The 18,790-nt window shown below is 34.0% G+C and overlaps 1 protein-coding gene and 1 long non-coding RNA gene across 2 annotated transcripts in view; one reads left to right on the top strand and one right to left on the bottom strand.

The window, feature by feature from the left end:
* Positions 1-2,309, top strand: part of LOC123704495 (cyclin G) — a 40,177-nt gene extending 37,868 nt beyond the window's left edge. The window contains exons 9-11 of the mRNA XM_045652877.1: positions 19-144; positions 1,573-1,661; positions 2,134-2,309. Coding sequence (XP_045508833.1) covers positions 19-144; positions 1,573-1,661; positions 2,134-2,215 — 297 coding nt within the window. The 3' untranslated portion in view covers positions 2,216-2,309. The remainder of the gene's footprint in view (positions 1-18; positions 145-1,572; positions 1,662-2,133) is intronic.
* A 7,034-nt stretch (positions 2,310-9,343) lies between these two features.
* Positions 9,344-10,642, bottom strand: LOC123704497. Its single transcript, XR_006753142.1, has 2 exons — positions 10,422-10,642; positions 9,344-9,756 (listed from the first exon to the last, which is right to left on the bottom strand). It is a non-coding gene; the product is annotated as an uncharacterized LOC123704497 (long non-coding RNA).
* Positions 10,643-18,790: the final 8,148 nt, after the last annotated feature.

Here is an 18,790-nt window from a genome sequence, read left to right as displayed (position 1 = left end):
ACTGTTATGCCATTTCAGATGAGCGACGCGTCCCTAGTGGCGGTTCGTACGCGTTTCCGCAGCGTGTTGGCGCGGTACGAGGCTCGAGGTGCGGCCGTGCAGCGGCAGCGGCTCGTGTGGCGGCTCAGCGAGCGGACCCGTAAGGTGTGTGGTGGTGCTCTTATGTTAGGTGGTTAGGGGTGAGGCGTTGCTATGGCAACGGGTGCCGAATGCAGCGTGGGAAGCGTCTGTAACAAGGGGCCTTAGACAAAGTAACAATTACAAAACGATAACGAAGTTAGAAATCGCAAAAATGTATGGGATTGACATTAGATAGACCACGTGATCTAACGCGGCGTATGTCAATCCCATACATTTTTGCGATTTCTAACTTCGTTATCGTTTTGTAATTGTTACTTTGTCTAAGGCCCCTGAACCGGGCGCCACTTGGTTACCATGTGCAATAGCAATACTATTCGTGTGACAGCTCTAGAGAGCGGACGTGCAACGTGCGGTGATAGCTTTAGTTGCCATGGCAACGCGTGCAACGGGCAGCGGTAGCAGGGAACCGGTGATAGCTTTAGTTGCCATAGCAACGCGTGCAACGGGCAGCGGTAGCAGGGAACCGGTGATAGCTTTAGTTGCCATAGCAACGCGTGCAACGGGCAGCGGTAGCAGGGAACCGGTGATAGCTTTATGTTACCATAGCAACGCGTGCAACGGGCAGCGGTAGCAGGGAACCGGTGATAGCTTTATGTTACCATAGCAACGCGTGCAACGGGCAGCGGTAGCAGGGAACCGGTGATAGCTTTATGTTACCATAGCAACGCGTGCAACGGGCAGCGGTAGCAGGGAACCGGTGATAGCTTTATGTTACCATAGCAACGCGTGCAACGGGCAGCGGTAGCAGGGAACCGGTGATAGCTTTATGTTACCATAGCAACGCGTGCAACGGGCAGCGGTAGCAGGGAACCGGTGATAGCTTTATGTTACCATAGCAACGGGCTAACAAGCATCGAGCAGTAACCGACCTGACTATTAGCAATCAGCGCGCTTTGACACTGCACAACTCGTGCATGCGCAAGGTGTGTGGTGTTGGCTTTAGATTGTAAGTGGGGAGTTGCCATGGTAACGAGTGGGGGGCGCGCGGTTGCTATAGCAACCGATCTTCTGTTGTGCATAATAGTAATAGTTAGCGGGCCGCGCTGTCGCCATGGCAACGAGGATCACGCGGCGCGGATTAGGTTTGTTGAGGATTCCTCTTCCGCTTCCTCATAATGCGGAAGTTCCGCAATATTTTGGGTTCCTCATCCTCAAAAATAAAATAAAAAATTCCTCTTCCTCATAATCACTTCCTCAACAACCTAAGCGCGGATACCGCGCGCAAGACACCATAGGAACCAACAGCTAGCATATCAAAGGAGAACTCGCTTTTTCGTATATGTACATAATGACTTACAACCGAAATCGGCAACGGTGCTAAAGAAGTTTTTTCTCAATTTAATTTTCTCAACAAAAAAAAACAAATATTACGCACGTATTATTACGACACGAAATTGCTGAGCACATTCTAATAAAACTTTTTGCACACAGGTGCTACGTCCAACAGACAAACTTACATCGATGCTGCCAACGATCGAGGAACAACACTTCGCTGTCGACTCTACGCCCGTAAGAAACAGGTAATTATTTGTAACTAGCTGTGCTGTGCGGTTTTGCTCGCATTGCTCCGCTCCTGTTGGTCTTAGCGTGATGATATATAGCTATAGCCTTCCTCGATAAATGGGCTATCTAACACCGAAAAAATTTTTCAAATCGGACCAGTAGTACCTGAGATTAGCGCGTTCAAACAAACAAACTCTTCAGCTTTATAATATTAGTATAGATTATATTATATTATGTTTGTTACTTTTCTCACTAAGGGGTGTGAAAAATAGATGTTCGATTCTCAGACCTACCAATACACACAAGTTTTATGAAATTGGTACAGCCATTTCGTAGGCTAGCCGTAGAGTATGGTATATACAGAGAAGATTATTTTGCAACAAGCATAGTGGAACATTCAAATTTTTTTATTCAAAGTTTTTGATCGAAATCCCCATTTTGCATCAGCCTACATTTTTTTTAATAAATTAAAAACATTTTTCTTTCTAGAACCGGAAGCGAAAGCAGCGAATGCGAAGAGACATCCGATTGGCCGAGAAGCCCCGTACTGCCTGTGTACTGCGACAACTAGCATAGCATAAATAAAAAAAAAATAAAAAAAAAAATCAAACTCAACACTTGTTCTTTATTTAAATTTGGCGGGAACATGTCGAGGGAAAAGCAAATTCGTTCTTAAATATTTAAGCATAAAAAAAATAATAAACAAGCATTGGTTTATAAACTGGCTGTTTACTATTTTAATTAAAAAAAAAAAGTTAGCTGTCAATTGGTTTTTTAATTACGAAAAAAATAATTGTTAACTGGCTGTATGTAATTTGAATAAAAAAAATTAATGAACGAATTTGTTTTTTTTTTTAAGAATCAGGCTAAGGAATGTGACTAGAGCGTTCTATTTCAAATGTCGTTGGCGCGAAATTGAAAAGATGCTTTCGTATAAAAGTTGTAATAATAAATAATAATTAATAATGTCGAGATCCCACTTTTGAATATTCAAAATTCCGTGATCGAAATGATTTAATTCTAATTTAATAAAGGGCAGCGTGAAATTGACATGTTTGAATATGGAACCGGTTAATAAATGTATTATTTTTAACTTTTTTTTTTTAATAATTGCATCCGCAAGGGCAATGGTCGTTTTTTAGTTTTTATCAGTATATAGCTTTATTAATTATTGTAATTTTTTTAGATAAAATCTACATTAGGTCGGTTGTCGACGACATTTCACTGTATTAGCGTAGTTTTTTTTTAAATATTTTTTAATACTTTTCGTTCAAGGCCACTAAAATTGTGCTAATAATAGGTAGTTTTTATGTATTTACGTCTTTATAGTTAATTAATATATATAAAAAAAATGTGATCTGTCGTCGGTAAGTTGATACAAAACGAACATTGCTCTGGCCCATAGCTTAACTGTGATGATTTTTGTAAGTGAAAATGTTCAAAAAAAAATAATAATAAATAAAAATAACTAAATATTCCATATTTTCTAGATGTAAGTATAATACTTAAGACATGTGAATGCATATTTACGAGAATAAAAAAATGTCCACCGATTTTTTTAACGATTGAGAAAAACATCAATTGTATATTGTTATCGATTAATCTCGGCCGGGTTTAGTAATTCGTGATGCAAAAAAAAACAAACAAACAAAAAAACTTATTTTTAATTTAGCGTTTAATATTCATACTTATTTCGTAAAAGTATAAATATATAAATGACAAAAAAATAAATATAAATTGAAAAAAAATCATAAAAAAACGATCTCAAAAAAATTTTTTTTTTCATAATAATTGTAACACTAATGTATAAAAAATCACCTTATGTGGCGTGTGTATGTTTTTTCGTTTGCTTGCGTTTCGTTATCTGTAGTTAATTTATTTTTTAAAATGGTCAGCTCAAAGCAGGAGTTTAATATAATAAAATAAAATATATATTGCTACTCTGTGATAATATCTTATGGATAATATTGGCGGAAAGTCATTTTCGATGATAATTTTGATATCGCATATGTATAATTTAATTTCAATTCGATTTACTAAATATTGTATAAGTGACGATCTTTAAAATGTGTAATGCTATCTCTTTCTATCGCATACAATTAGACTTTGTTAGAGCGAGAGGGGTGTTAACTTAAAAATTTGGTCGCATAGTCGTGCCATCTCTCTCTAACTAAGGGTAATTTATTCAAGATAGAAAGAGACTGTAACATCAATGTGCTGTATTTAGTATAATAAGTTGGCTATTTGGCTTAATTTAGGTTTTAAGTACATTTTTTTATTATATAACTTGTATTTTTATTGCATTTTCCATCATTTTCATTTTCATGTACCTAGATAGTCAAAACGGTCGATATATTTTTGAATCGAATTTGCGCAGTTTGCACGATTATTGACTTGTAATGCAAACTTGATGCTATCAAATATTATAAGTAAAAAGGTATAGATTGATTATTAGCGCAAGTGACACGTCGGAATGTGGCCAATTAGCCACAATTTACTTTGTGTCTCTTTCTAACGACAGTTGGATCATGCCATCTCACTTTGACTAATCGTGTGTGCGGTATGGTCGACTCACACCAAAAGAGCGGCGAAGCGCAGCGAAGCGGAGCGCAGTTTCCGTGTCATATGAATTTTTACTTTATTGTCTATAAAACTTATAATCGCCTGAGAAACTCGAACGAGTCGCGTGTGAATTCCGGGGAATTCCATAAACCGACTGCGTGAGAAGTCGCATGCTATAATAAGTATTATAGAAATGAAATTAAAGTTAAAATTCATATGACACGGAAACTGCGCTCCGCTTCGCTGCCCTTCGCCGCTCTTTTGGTGTGAGTTGACCCTTAGTGTATTTATAAGATCGAATGTTGTTTTGGTAACCTATCTATACCTTTTGACGTATAATATGATATTTTTTCTAGTTTAATATATGTAATATCAATTTTATCTGTAGAAAATATTATAAATGAGTATATTTCACGGGAATATCACCAGAAATGGCAGATGTGTTCATATTTTATTGTAAAATTTTGTATCTTGCATTTAATGTAGTGTGAATGTATCGATTGTAAATGTGTGGAACTCGAATTAGTGAATACAGAATGCGACCTTATGCTGTGGTTTTATTTGATTCTTTCCCAATCTTAAAATATATATTTATGTGTACTCTAACTTGATGCTACTAATATCACTTATAGAGAAGTAGCCTTCCTCGTTAAATGGGCTATCTAACACCGTAAGAATTTTTCAAATCGGACCAGTAGTTCCTGAGATAGAGCGTTCAAACAAACAAACTATTAAGCTTTATAATATTACTAGATGTGCCCCGCGGTTCTATCCGCATTGCTGCATTGCTTAGCGTGATATATAGCCTTCCTCGATAAATGGGATATCTAACACCGAAAGAATTATGTGGGGGATATTCACAGAACACCGAAAATTTAATAGGTACATCATAATTGTTAGTTTTATTTATTGTTACACTAGCTTACCGCCCGCGGCTTTTCTAAAACCTAATAAATTATATACTAAAACCTTCCTTTTGAATCACTCTATCTATTAAAAAAAACCATCAAAATCCGATGCGTAGTTTTAAAGATTTAAGCATACAAAGGGACAGAGAGCGACTTTTTATACTATGTAGTGATTAGTAGAAAGCAATTCAATTTTTGCCTTTTCATACCTAAGAAATATTATTTTTAACTTATTACAAGTGTGTATGAATAGTCCCTTTTTGAACTACTAATATCTCTTCTCTGTAGAGAAGAATGCAAAAAACAAGTATAACAAATATGAATAACAATCATTATATTATGTAGTTACCTACATATAGAAATCGAGCTTTTGGATATGTTCTGTTTAATTTATGTATTTGAAAATGTCTCAAGAAATGTAATGACGAAACAAGTTCTTAATTTTAGCATATATATTTTAGATATGTATGACCGAACTAATTTTAATAAAATTTTTAATCACTCACTTTTGATTACTTTACTCATTACTGCTTAGCTTTTAACTGCTGAACTATTTATTAAACTCTCCGTTTATAATTTATAAATTTACCAAAACTGCTTTTTACTACTGCCTCTATCATAATAATTTATTATTATATTTTATTGCATTCAATGATAACAAATTGATTATTGAATTTTGCGCCATCTATCAATTAGAACAATTAACTAATCAAACAATTTATCCGAAACTTTGAAGTAGTACGGTGGAATTAACATAGATGGCGCTAAAACTAAATTGTAGCAGAGTCGCAGAAAGCTATGGAGTAATTCGAAAATTACGTCACCGTCGAGTTGGCACTGTCAACGAGACACCCAGATTTAATACATCACTAAACAAAGGTAACTCACTAACAAATAACACAAAATAAATTAAAAAATTGGTAACAAATGCGTCGTAAAAAAGCTCGAAAAACCAATGAATATAAAGCTCTATACGATGAATTAATAGAAAATTACACATCATTGTTTATTCCGATATTAAAATATTATAATATACAGCCAAATGTTTACCGCCTCCGCGAAAGACATACCATAAATAATTTAATAGACGAGCGCAAACCGTCCTCGTCAGAGCAGAAGACTCTGTAAACCCTGACATACAATAACAATACAACAATAATTAATGTAGCAAATTGCATAATAACAAATTTATTTTTTTTAACAATTATTAATTATTGTTTGTTGTACTGCACTGGCGCGGGCGCTGTATTAATGCGACTGTAGTGAAGTCCCATGTCCCCTTGTGGGGCAAGGGGCAGATAGGGGCAGATGCATTATGCATACATCTGTTTCACAGATGGATTTATCTTTAGGGACAAGTAGGTGATCAGCCTTCTCTGTCCAGTCAGACCGAGACATTTTTTTTCCTCGTCTCCACCGGGAATCGAACCCAGGACCTCTCGGTTCTACGCTCACACGTCAATCACTGTACCAAGGAGGCGGTCAATGAATAGTAGCAAACAGTGGATCATTTTCATTGACTAGGTACACTTTATATTGAAAACTAGATATGCCCCGCGGTTTTACTCGCATTGCTCCGCTCCTATTGGTCTTAGCGTGATGATAATATAATATAGCCTTAGCTTCGGTGTTAGATAGCCTTCCTCGATAAATTGGGAGCCTATCTAACACCGAAATTTTTTTTCAAATTGGACCACTAGTTCTTGGGAACGCGTTCAAACAAACTCGTCAGCTTTATAATTTTAATAGTATAGATTTAATTAAACGTTTTTTATATTCATTCTTTCCCCTCTACATTGTATTAGGTATTAGTAATCTTAAATTTAAATACTTACCTATGTTACTAGTAAGGTAAGGTATACCTACTATAAATAAAACACACAGTTTATAAAAAAAATATTTATTGATCAAAAATTTACAGATTTAACAACAAGAATGTTGAATAGAATTTATAAGTAGAAATAGGTAATGTAATTTTATAAATACATATATTATGTAATATGTATATTAGTTGTCTGCGGAATACGCTTGAGATGTACTTAAAAATATTAATATACTAGTTTCCGCCCGCGGCTTCGCCCGCGCAGCCAAAAAAAAACCCGCATAGTTCCCGCTCCCGTGGGATTTCCGATATTGCGTCATTTTCCCGGGATACAAAGTAGCCTATGTCCTTTCTCGGGTATCAAAATATCTCCATACCAAATTTCATGAAAGCAGCTTTCAGCTTTTTTTGAAATTCCGTGGATTTCCATAACAAATACAATCAAAACATAACCCTCTTTCTTGCAGTCGAGTAATATTTTAGATAGATTTTGACACAGCAAAGAAATTATAATCAAATAATTACTAGTGTGGCCTACTATCGCCTAAGGAATCTTATCCTACTAATATTATAAATGTTTGTGAGGATGGATGTATGTATATTTGTTACACTTTCATGCAAATACTACTGAACCGATTACAATGAAATTTAGCACACATAGGTTTTATCCCGGAAATTCCACGGGAACGGGAACTATGCGGGTTTATCTTTGAAAACGAAAGAAGTTTCACTTCTGAAACGTAAGATACCTAAGCACACACGCGCTTTTATAAAAAAATCTTAGTTGATTTTACAGTTTTACCGTTAAATAAGGCAATGTTTGGTACAAGTATATAAAAAGATGTGCTTATTATTATTTTGTGAATAAATTTATAAATAAAAAACATCTTTCAAACTCAATATTATATTGAATACAATAATTAGACCCGGCATAAGATTTTTTTTTTACAAAAATGCCAAATACTAGATTAATATACATACATAAGTATTATATTATGTATAAAAATTTTATGACTTTCAACTTAATAATAACACTTATTTTTTAATTTTTTTACGTGTATCTTAAAATAAAATCGTTAATTTGATATTTTAATCTTATAGAAGATTTATTTATTTCTCTTCTCAAACTTAAGAATTAAATGTAAAATATAAAATTTTATTATAAAAATGGGGGATACAGCGGCAATACGATATCATTCTTATCAAATCACGACCTATCAAATACACAAAGTGTCTTAAAATCGGTCAAGCCATTTTGGAGTGACGGAGTTTTTAGAAAAAGTGGGAATTAAAACTGTTTCTTATCAAATTGTTATGTAACTTAATTAAACCCTAAGTTATAACCGTAATATCAAGTTATAGGCAAGTTAAGCTAACCAAAACCTACAAAAATATTATGCTTAAGTTAAAATACATCAATAAAAGTAGATGATGGATTTTCATTATATTTGTCAAAAAGAAAAAATGTTGTGTGGTTTTATGAAACCTCGGTAAAAGTGAAACTTTTTTTCACACTATAGACATTTAACTAAAAATTATCGTATTTGTACGATAATTATCGTACGTATCGTGCGTCACGCGACATGCGCTACACAGACCAAAAAGTTTGAGACGATGTATTAAAAATTTTCACTTTAAAATGTCTCTAACTTTGTGCTACCAATACTATATTTTTTACAAAAAAAATATTAAAAAAAATCCATCAGAAACTTTAAAACCTTTATTTCAGATCAAAAAACCTAACTAGAGATCATAGTTTAAAAAAACACAACCGACTGCGCTAAAAAAGAATCAATTTTAACTTCATTAAAAGTTTTTAAAAAATATTGCAGGTACCTAAATTTACTTATATTTTAAAATATCTAAAAAACTAACCGTACTACTTACTATATTATATTTATTTATGAAAAATGATTAAAAATTATTTTTATTAAGAGCACTTATGGTATATGAATCAAAAATTTTAAAATGAATTTTTTCTATGAATAAATCTAATTATTATAGAAATATGAAGGATAAATTAAAAAAAAAAATACAAATTTAGACGAAAACTATTGAATACATTTTGATGAAACTAAAATAATAGATAGATACGTTGTATAAAATGTAACAAGAATGTAGTTTATTTTAATACAAGCTGTGCCCGCGGTTTTACCCGCATTGCTCAGCTCCTGTTGGTTTTAGCGTGATGATGAACACCGAAAGAATTTTTTGTTTACTTTACATACAATATATTTACAAGTAAAAAAGGTCCATATTAAAATACATATTTGTGCAAAACTTCATTCATACTTTCCTTTTAATATGTCTTATAAAAATTACACTTTTTATTTAATTTCGTATTTTAACACTAAAACTTATTTATACACAAGCTTAGTACACAAGTATAAAAAATATTCCGTTCAAATTTCTATTAATCTCTTTATTCAATTTGTTTTTTGATAAACAAATAAAATATTAAAAAAATACAATGTCATTCATATTCATCAAAATAAAAACTAACAATCCAATTTCAAAATAGAATGCATTCATATTTTACGTTCCAAATTCAAAATTCCATTCGAATTCCAAATTCTATACATTCAAAAAGACTCGAATCTATTCCAAATTTCATCTTTCGAATTCCACAAAAATTGTGCGTTCTTTATCAAACCGTTCGAAATTCAAATTTCGAATTAAACGTTCCATTCCATGTTCAAACATTTATGTCTTTAACACATTTAACGGCATTTCTTGAGGAATTCCAACACTTCGATGGGAAAGTTTTGTCTCGTTGACGATTTGCTCGCAGACCTGGCGTATTCTAGTGGAGTTACCGAGCTGTAAAAGAAATACAATTTAATATAAATATAATTACAAAAAGAACACACGTGTCAGAAGTGAAACTTCTTTGAGAAGATTCGATAATAAATATTATAAAGAAAAGAGTCTGCGTTTTCTCTGTTTGTCTGTTTTTATGCAATAAATGATTTATTTATTTATTTTATTTGTGTACACGTGTAAGAAGTGAAACTTCTTTGAAAAGATTTAAAGGTAAGTACCAAATTTGTCGCCTTACTCCATGACGTGACGGTATTTCCATGACGCGACTTTTACTCTCAACGCGCTTAAAGAAGTTTCACTTCAAAAAACACGCTTTAATAACATTAATTACTCATGAAATTATTGTAATGTCACCGATCCTTGATAAGTGTACAAAGTTTGAATTAAATCTGTCTTTTTTTTAATAAACAAATTAAAATGGGATCAAGCGAAAGCAGTAACTAACATTGCTAACATTTTAAAGCTATTCAAATGTTAGAAGAATAATCAAAATCGGTTCAACCAGTCGGAAGTTATGAGGTAACAGAAACAGAGCCAAAAATAAGAAAAAAAAAATTGCTGCATCTAAACTTTGCGTGCCAAAATTTCATGACAATCGGTCCAGCCGTTTCGTAGGACCTTACTTGATACGAAAATTTTATATTATATTAAATATTTATTACCTTCTATTTTGCACATGTGCAAGTTTCTTCCACAGTTTTCGATCGATGTTCTTAAATATCACCATTATGAGACGAAGGTCACAATTCGCTGAATTTACAGGCAAATGTAGTGCTGTTTCACCACCTTTTATATCCTGAAAAAAATAAATAAAAACATTAATCACTACATAGTATAAAACAAACTCGCTTTCTCTGTCCCTATGCCCCTTTGTATGCTTAAATCTTTAAAACTACGCAACGGATTTTGATGCGGTTTTTTTTTAAAAGATAGAGTGATTCAAGAGGAAGGTTTTAGTATATAATTTATTAGGTTTTAGACAAAGCGGGCGAAGCCGCGGGCGGTAAGCTAGTAAGAAATAAAAGAGAAGGTTCGAGTTAACGGGCAGAAGCAAGTTATCACTGTATATTCCGGAAACGGATTTGTTGTTTAAGATGACATAGTTGAATTTTTAGTTGTCTGAGATAGAACGTAATAAAAAAATTTGACAAAAATGGCAATGTTTATATTTTAAACCTTTATCTATAATATAAAAATGCATCGCCAAATTATTATATGTAATATCAATTTTATCTGTAGAAAATATTATAAATGAGTATATTTCACGGGAATATCACCAGAAATGGCAGATGTGTTCATATTTTATTGTAAAATTTTGTATCTTGCATTTAATGTAGTGTGAATGTATCGATTGTAAATGTGTGGAACTCGAATTAGTGAATACAGAATGCGACCTTAAGCTGTGGTTTTATTTGATTCTTTACCCAATCTTAAAAAAAACATATATTTATGTGTACTCTAACTTGATGCTACTAATATCACTTATAGAGAAGTAGCCTTCCTCGGTAGTTCCTGAGATAGAGCGTTCAAACAAACAAACAATTAAGCTTTATAATATTACTAGATGTGCCCCGCGGTTCTATCCGCATTGCTGCATTGCCTAGCGTGATATATCCATACTAATATTATAAATGCGAAAGTAGCTCTGTCTGTCTGTTACTCAATCACGCCTAAACTACTGAACCAATTGGCATGAAATTTGGTATGGAGATATTTTGATACCCGAGAAAGGACATAGGCTACTTTTTATTGCGAAATATGTACCACCGGCGAAGCCGGGGCGGACCGCTAGTAGCCTATAAGCCTTCCAGCTTCCTCGATAAATGGGATATCTAACACCGAAAGAATTATGTGGGGGATATTCACAGAACACCGAAAATTTAATAGGTACATCATAATTGTTAGTTTTATTTATTGTTACACTAGCTTACCGCCCGCGGCTTTTCTAAAACCTAATAAATTATATACTAAAACCTTCCTTTTGAATCACTCCTATTAAAAAAAAACCGCATCAAAATCCGATGCGTAGTTTAGATTTAAGCATACAAAGGGACAGAGAGCGACTTTTTATACTATGTAGTGATTAGTAACTAAAAAGCAATTCAATTTTTGCCTTTTCATACCTAAGAAATATTATTTTTAACTAAATACAAGTGTGTATGAATAGTCCCTTTTTGAACTACTAATATCTCTTCTCTGTAGAGAAGAATGCAAAAAACAAGTATAACAAATATGAATAACAATCAATATATTATGTACCTACATATAGAAATCGAGCTTTTGGATATGTTCTGTTTAATTTATGTATTTGAAAATGTCTCAAGAAATGTAATGACGAAACAAGTTCTTAATTTTAGATATGTATGACCACAGACTAATAATAATATACTACGTATACAAGTATGACCGAACTAATTTTAATAAAAATTTTAATTACTCGTTTTTGATTACTTTACTGCTTAGCTTATATCTGCTGAACTATTTATTAAACTCTCCGTTTATAATTTTTAAACTTACCAAAACTGCTTTTTAATACTGCCTCAATTATTATTATATATACTACTGCTGCTACTGCCTAAGGGCGTATTCAGAAAGAAAGCTTGAAACTTATATGCGCTTATCGGCGCTTGTCAATGCTCAAACCAGCTTGTCAAAACCAGCATTGACAAGCTTGTCAAAACCAGCATTGACAAGCGCCGATAAGCGCTTATAAGTTTCAAGCTTTCTTTCTGAATACACCCTAATTTATTATTATATTTTATTGCATTCAATGATAACAAATTGATTATTGAATTTTGCGCCATCTATCAATTAGAACAATTAACTAATCTAACAATTTATCCGAAACTTTGAAGTAGTACGGTGGAATTAACATAGATGGCGCTAGAACTAAATTGTAGCAGAGTCGCAGAAAGCTATGGAGTAATTCGAAAATTACGTCACCGTCGAGTTGGCACTGTCAACGAGACACCCAGATTCAATAAATCACTAAACAAAGGTAACTCACTAACAAATAACACAAAATAAATTAAAAAATTGGTAACAAATGCGTCGTAAAAAAGCTCGTAAAACCAATGAATATAAAGCTATATACGATGAATTAATAGAAAATTACACATCATTGTATATTCCGATATTAAAATATTACAATATCCAACCAAATGTTTACCGCCTCCGCGAAAGACATACCATAAATAATTTAATAGACGAGCGCAAACCGTCCTCGTCAGAGCACAAGACTATGTAATCCTTATTCCATAACATACAATAACAATACAACAATTAATGTAGCAAATTGCATAATATCGAATTTATTTTTTTTAACAATTATTAATTATTGTTAGTTGTACTGCACTGGCGCGGGCGCTGTATTAATGCGACTGTAAAGTGAAGTCCCATGTCCCCTTGTGGGGCAAGGGGCAGATAGGGGCAGATGCATTATGCATACATCTGTTTCACAGATGGATTTATCTTTAGGGACAAGTAGGTGATCAGCCTTCTCTGTCCAGTCAGACCGAGACATTTTTTTTCCTCGTCTCCACCGGGAATGGAACCCAGGACCTCTCGGTTCTACGCTCACACGTCAATCACTGTACCAAGGAGGCGGTCAATGAATAGTAGCATACAGTGGATCATTTTCATTGACTAGGTACACTTTATATTGAAAACTAGATATGCCCCGCGGTTTTACTCGCATTGCTCCGCTCCTATTGGTCTTAGCGCGATGATAATATTATATAGCCTTAGCTTCGGTGTTAGATAGCCTTCCTCGATAAATTGGGAGCCTATCTAACACCGAAATTTTTTTTCAAATTGGACCAGTAGTAATTATTGAGAACGCTTTCAAACAAACTCGTCAGCTTTATAATTTTAATAGTATAGATTTAATTAAACGTTTTTTATATTCATTCTTTCCCCTCTACATTGTATTAGGTATTAGTAATCTTAAATTTAAATACTTACCTATGTTACTAGTAAGGTAAGGTATACCTACTATAAATCAAACACTCAGTTTACAAAAAAATATTTATTGATCAAAAATTTACAGATTTAACAACAATAATGCTGAAAGATAGAATTTATAAGTAGAAATAGGTAATGTAATTTTATAAATACATATATATATATACTAGTGGTCCGCCCCGGCTTCGCCCGTGGTACCTACATGTTTAAACTATCCTATCTCTCAAGTTGGATCGAACTGCACATGGTGTGCGAATTTTATTATAATCGGTTAAGTGGTTTGGGAGTCCATTGAGGACAAACATTGTGACACGAGATTTATATATATTAAGATGTATATGTAATATGTATATTAGTTGTCTGCGGAATACGCTTGAGATGTACTTAAAAATATTAATATACTAGTTTCCGCCCGCGGCTTCGCCCGCGTTTGCAAAGGAAAACCCGCATAGTTCGCGTTCCCGTGGGATTTCCGGGATAAAAACTATCCTATGTGTTAATCCAAGTTACCCTCTATTAGTGTTCTAAATTTCATTGTAATCGGTTCAGTAGTTTTTACGTGAAAGAGTAACAAACATCCATACATCCATACAACCATACAAACTTTCGCCTTTATAATATATATTAAGATATTAGATTGTACCTAATAATATTTAATTCAAAATACAGAGACACGAAGTGTTCTAGGTAACTTGCAAAATATGTAACAGTAAAATAAAATAAAAAATATACCGGCCGAATTGAGAACCTTTTCTTTTTTTTGAAGTCGGTTTAAAAATGAAACAGCAATGAAAATTCATGTTTTTTATTTATTGCATCTTAATAAAAAGTAACATGCTCAGCTTTTTTTGAAATTCCGTGGATTTCCATAATAAATACAATCAGAACATAACCCTCTTTCTTGCACAGTCGAGTAATTTTTTTAAGATAGATTTTGACACAGCAAAGAAATTATAATCAAATAATTACTAGTGTGGCCTACTATCGCTTTAGAAATCCTATCCTACTAATATTATAAATGCGAAAGTTTGTGAGGATGGATGTATGTGTATGTATGTTTGTTACTCTTTCACGCAAATACTACTGAACCGATAACAATGAAATTTAGCACACATAGGTTTTATCCCGGAAATTCCACGGGAACGGGAACTATGCGGGTTTATCTTTGAAAACGAAAGAAGTTTCACTTCTGAAACGTAAGATACCTAAGCACACACGCGCTTTTATAAAAAAATCTTAGTTGATTTTACAGTTTTACCGTTAAATAAGGCAATGTTTGGTGAAAGTATTAAAAAAAAAGTGCTAATTATTATTTTGTGAATAAATCTATAAATAAAAAACATCTCTCAAACTCAATATTATATTGAATACAATAATTAGACCCGGCATAAGAATTTTTTTTTACAAAAATGCCAAATACTAGATTAATATACATACATAAGTATTATATTATGTATTAAAATTTTATGACTTTCAACTTAATAATAACACTTATTTTTTATTTTTTTACGTGTATCTTAAAATCAAATCGTTAATTTGATATTTTAATCTTATAGAAGATTTATTTATTTCTCTTCTCAAACTTAAGAATTAAATGTAAAATATAAAATTTTATTATAAAAATGTGGGATACAGCGGCGATACGATATCATTCTTATCAAATCACGACCTATCAAATACACAAAGTTTCATAATATCGGTCAAGCCATTTCGGAGTGACGAAGTTTTTCGAAAAAGTGGGAATTTAAACTGTTTCTTATCAAATTGTTATGTAACTTAATATAACCCTAAGTTATTACCTTAATATCAAGTTATAGGCAAGTTAAGCTAGCCAAAACCTATAAAAATATTATGCTTAAGTTAAAATACATTAATAAAAGTTGATGATGGATTTAAATTTATAAAGAATAGAAAAAATTCGATCACGAGGCGGGACTTGAACCCGCATCCTTCGCGCCATTCCGGGGCGGATGCCTAACCAACTCAGCCACTCGTGACCCGCCTGAGCAATCGAATTTATTCTATCCTTTCAGTTTTATGTGTCTTAAGGGACACACCGCGCGCCATCTATTGAGATGATTTAACAACCATTTCAACCAATATGAAGCACTTTTCAGTGAATACAATATTGTAACGATGGAACACGACCTTTTCTTGAATTTATATTTTTTGGTTTTTATGGCATTCAAATGCTTTATAAATATAAATTTATAAAGAATAGAAAAAATTCGATCACGAGGCGGGACTTGAACCCGCATCCTTCGCGCCATTCCGGGGCGGATGCCTAACCAACTCAGCCACTCGTGACCCGCCTGAGCAATCGAATTTATTCTATCCTTTCAGTTTTATGTGTCTTAAGGGACACACCGCGCGCCATCTATTGAGATGATTTAACAACCATTTCAACCAATATGAAGCACTTTTCAGTGAATACAATATTGTAACGATGGAACACGACCTTTTCTTGAATTTATATTTTTTGGTTTTTATGGCATTCAAATGCTTTATAAATATAAATTTATAAAGAATAGAAAAAATTCGATCACGAGGCGGGACTTGAACCCGCATCCTTCGCGCCATTCCGGGGCGGATGCCTAACCAACTCAGCCACTCGTGACCCGCCTGAGCAATCGAATTTATTCTATCCTTTCAGTTTTATGTGTCTTAAGGGACACACCGCGCGCCATCTATTGAGATGATTTAACAACCATTTCAACCAATATGAAGCACTTTTCAGTGAATACAATATTGTAACGATGGAACACGACCTTTTCTTGAATTTATATTTTTTGGTTTTTATGGCATTCAAATGCTTTATAAATATAAATTTATAAAGAATAGAAAAAATTCGATCACGAGGCGGGACTTGAACCCGCATCCTTCGCGCCATTCCGGGGCGGATGCCTAACCAACTCAGCCACTCGTGACCCGCCTGAGCAATCGAATTTATTCTATCCTTTCAGTTTTATGTGTCTTAAGGGACACACCGCGCGCCATCTATTGAGATGATTTAACAACCATTTCAACCAATATGAAGCACTTTTCAGTGAATACAATATTGTAACGATGGAACACGACCTTTTCTTGAATTTATATTTTTTGGTTTTTATGGCATTCAAATGCTTTATAAATATAAATTTATAAAGAATAGAAAAAATTCGATCACGAGGCGGGACTTGAACCCGCATCCTTCGCGCCATTCCGGGGCGGATGCCTAACCAACTCAGCCACTCGTGACCCGCCTGAGCAATCGAATTTATTCTATCCTTTCAGTTTTATGTGTCTTAAGGGACACACCGCGCGCCATCTATTGAGATGATTTAACAACCATTTCAACCAATATGAAGCACTTTTCAGTGAATACAATATTGTAACGATGGAACACGACCTTTTCTTGAATTTATATTTTTTGGTTTTTATGGCATTCAAATGCTTTATAAATATAAATTTATAAAGAATAGAAAAAATTCGATCACGAGGCGGGACTTGAACCCGCATCCTTCGCGCCATTCCGGGGCGGATGCCTAACCAACTCAGCCACTCGTGACCCGCCTGAGCAATCGAATTTATTCTATCCTTTCAGTTTTATGTGTCTTAAGGGACACACCGCGCGCCATCTATTGAGATGATTTAACAACCATTTCAACCAATATGAAGCACTTTTCAGTGAATACAATATTGTAACGATGGAACACGACCTTTTCTTGAATTTATATTTTTTGGTTTTTATGGCATTCAAATGCTTTATAAATATAAATTTATAAAGAATAGAAAAAATTCGATCACGAGGCGGGACTTGAACCCGCATCCTTCGCGCCATTCCGGGGCGGATGCCTAACCAACTCAGCCACTCGTGACCCGCCTGAGCAATCGAATTTATTCTATCCTTTCAGTTTTATGTGTCTTAAGGGACACACCGCGCGCCATCTATTGAGATGATTTAACAACCATTTCAACCAATATGAAGCACTTTTCAGTGAATACAATATTGTAACGATGGAACACGACCTTTTCTTGAATTTATATTTTTTGGTTTTTATGGCATTCAAATGCTTTATAAATATAAATTTATAAAGAATAGAAAAAATTCGATCACGAGGCGGGACTTGAACCCGCATCCTTCGCGCCATTCCGGGGCGGATGCCTAACCAACTCAGCCACTCGTGACCCGCCTGAGCAATCGAATTTATTCTATCCTTTCAGTTTTATGTGTCTTAAGGGACACACCGCGCGCCATCTATTGAGATGATTTAACAACCATTTCAACCAATATGAAGCACTTTTCAGTGAATACAATATTGTAACGATGGAACACGACCTTTTCTTGAATTTATATTTTTTGGTTTTTATGGCATTCAAATGCTTTATAAATATAAATTTATAAAGAATAGAAAAAATTCGATCACGAGGCGGGACTTGAACCCGCATCCTTCGCGCCATTCCGGGGCGGATGCCTAACCAACTCAGCCACTCGTGACCCGCCTGAGCAATCGAATTTATTCTATCCTTTCAGTTTTATGTGTCTTAAGGGACACACCGCGCGCCATCTATTGAGATGATTTAACAACCATTTCAACCAATATGAAGCACTTTTCAGTGAATACAATATTGTAACGATGGAACACGACCTTTTCTTGAATTTATATTTTTTGGTTTTTATGGCATTCAAATGCTTTATAAATATAAATTTATAAAGAATAGAAAAAATTCGATCACGAGGCGGGACTTGAACCCGCATCCTTCGCGCCATTCCGGGGCGGATGCCTAACCAACTCAGCCACTCGTGACCCGCCTGAGCAATCGAATTTATTCTATCCTTTCAGTTTTATGTGTCTTAAGGGACACACCGCGCGCCATCTATTGAGATGATTTAACAACCATTTCAACCAATATGAAGCACTTTTCAGTGAATACAATATTGTAACGATGGAACACGACCTTTTCTTGAATTTATATTTTTTGGTTTTTATGGCATTCAAATGCTTTATAAATATAAATTTATAAAGAATAGAAAAAATTCGATCACGAGGCGGGACTTGAACCCGCATCCTTCGCGCCATTCCGGGGC

The sequence above is a fragment of the Colias croceus genome, chromosome 30 (assembly GCF_905220415.1).
Source record: "Colias croceus chromosome 30, ilColCroc2.1".
In the NCBI taxonomy this organism is placed as follows: Eukaryota; Metazoa; Arthropoda; class Insecta; order Lepidoptera; family Pieridae; genus Colias; species Colias croceus.
Note: the sequence above shows the minus strand (reverse complement) of the source record. Positions and strands in the feature narration are given on the sequence as shown.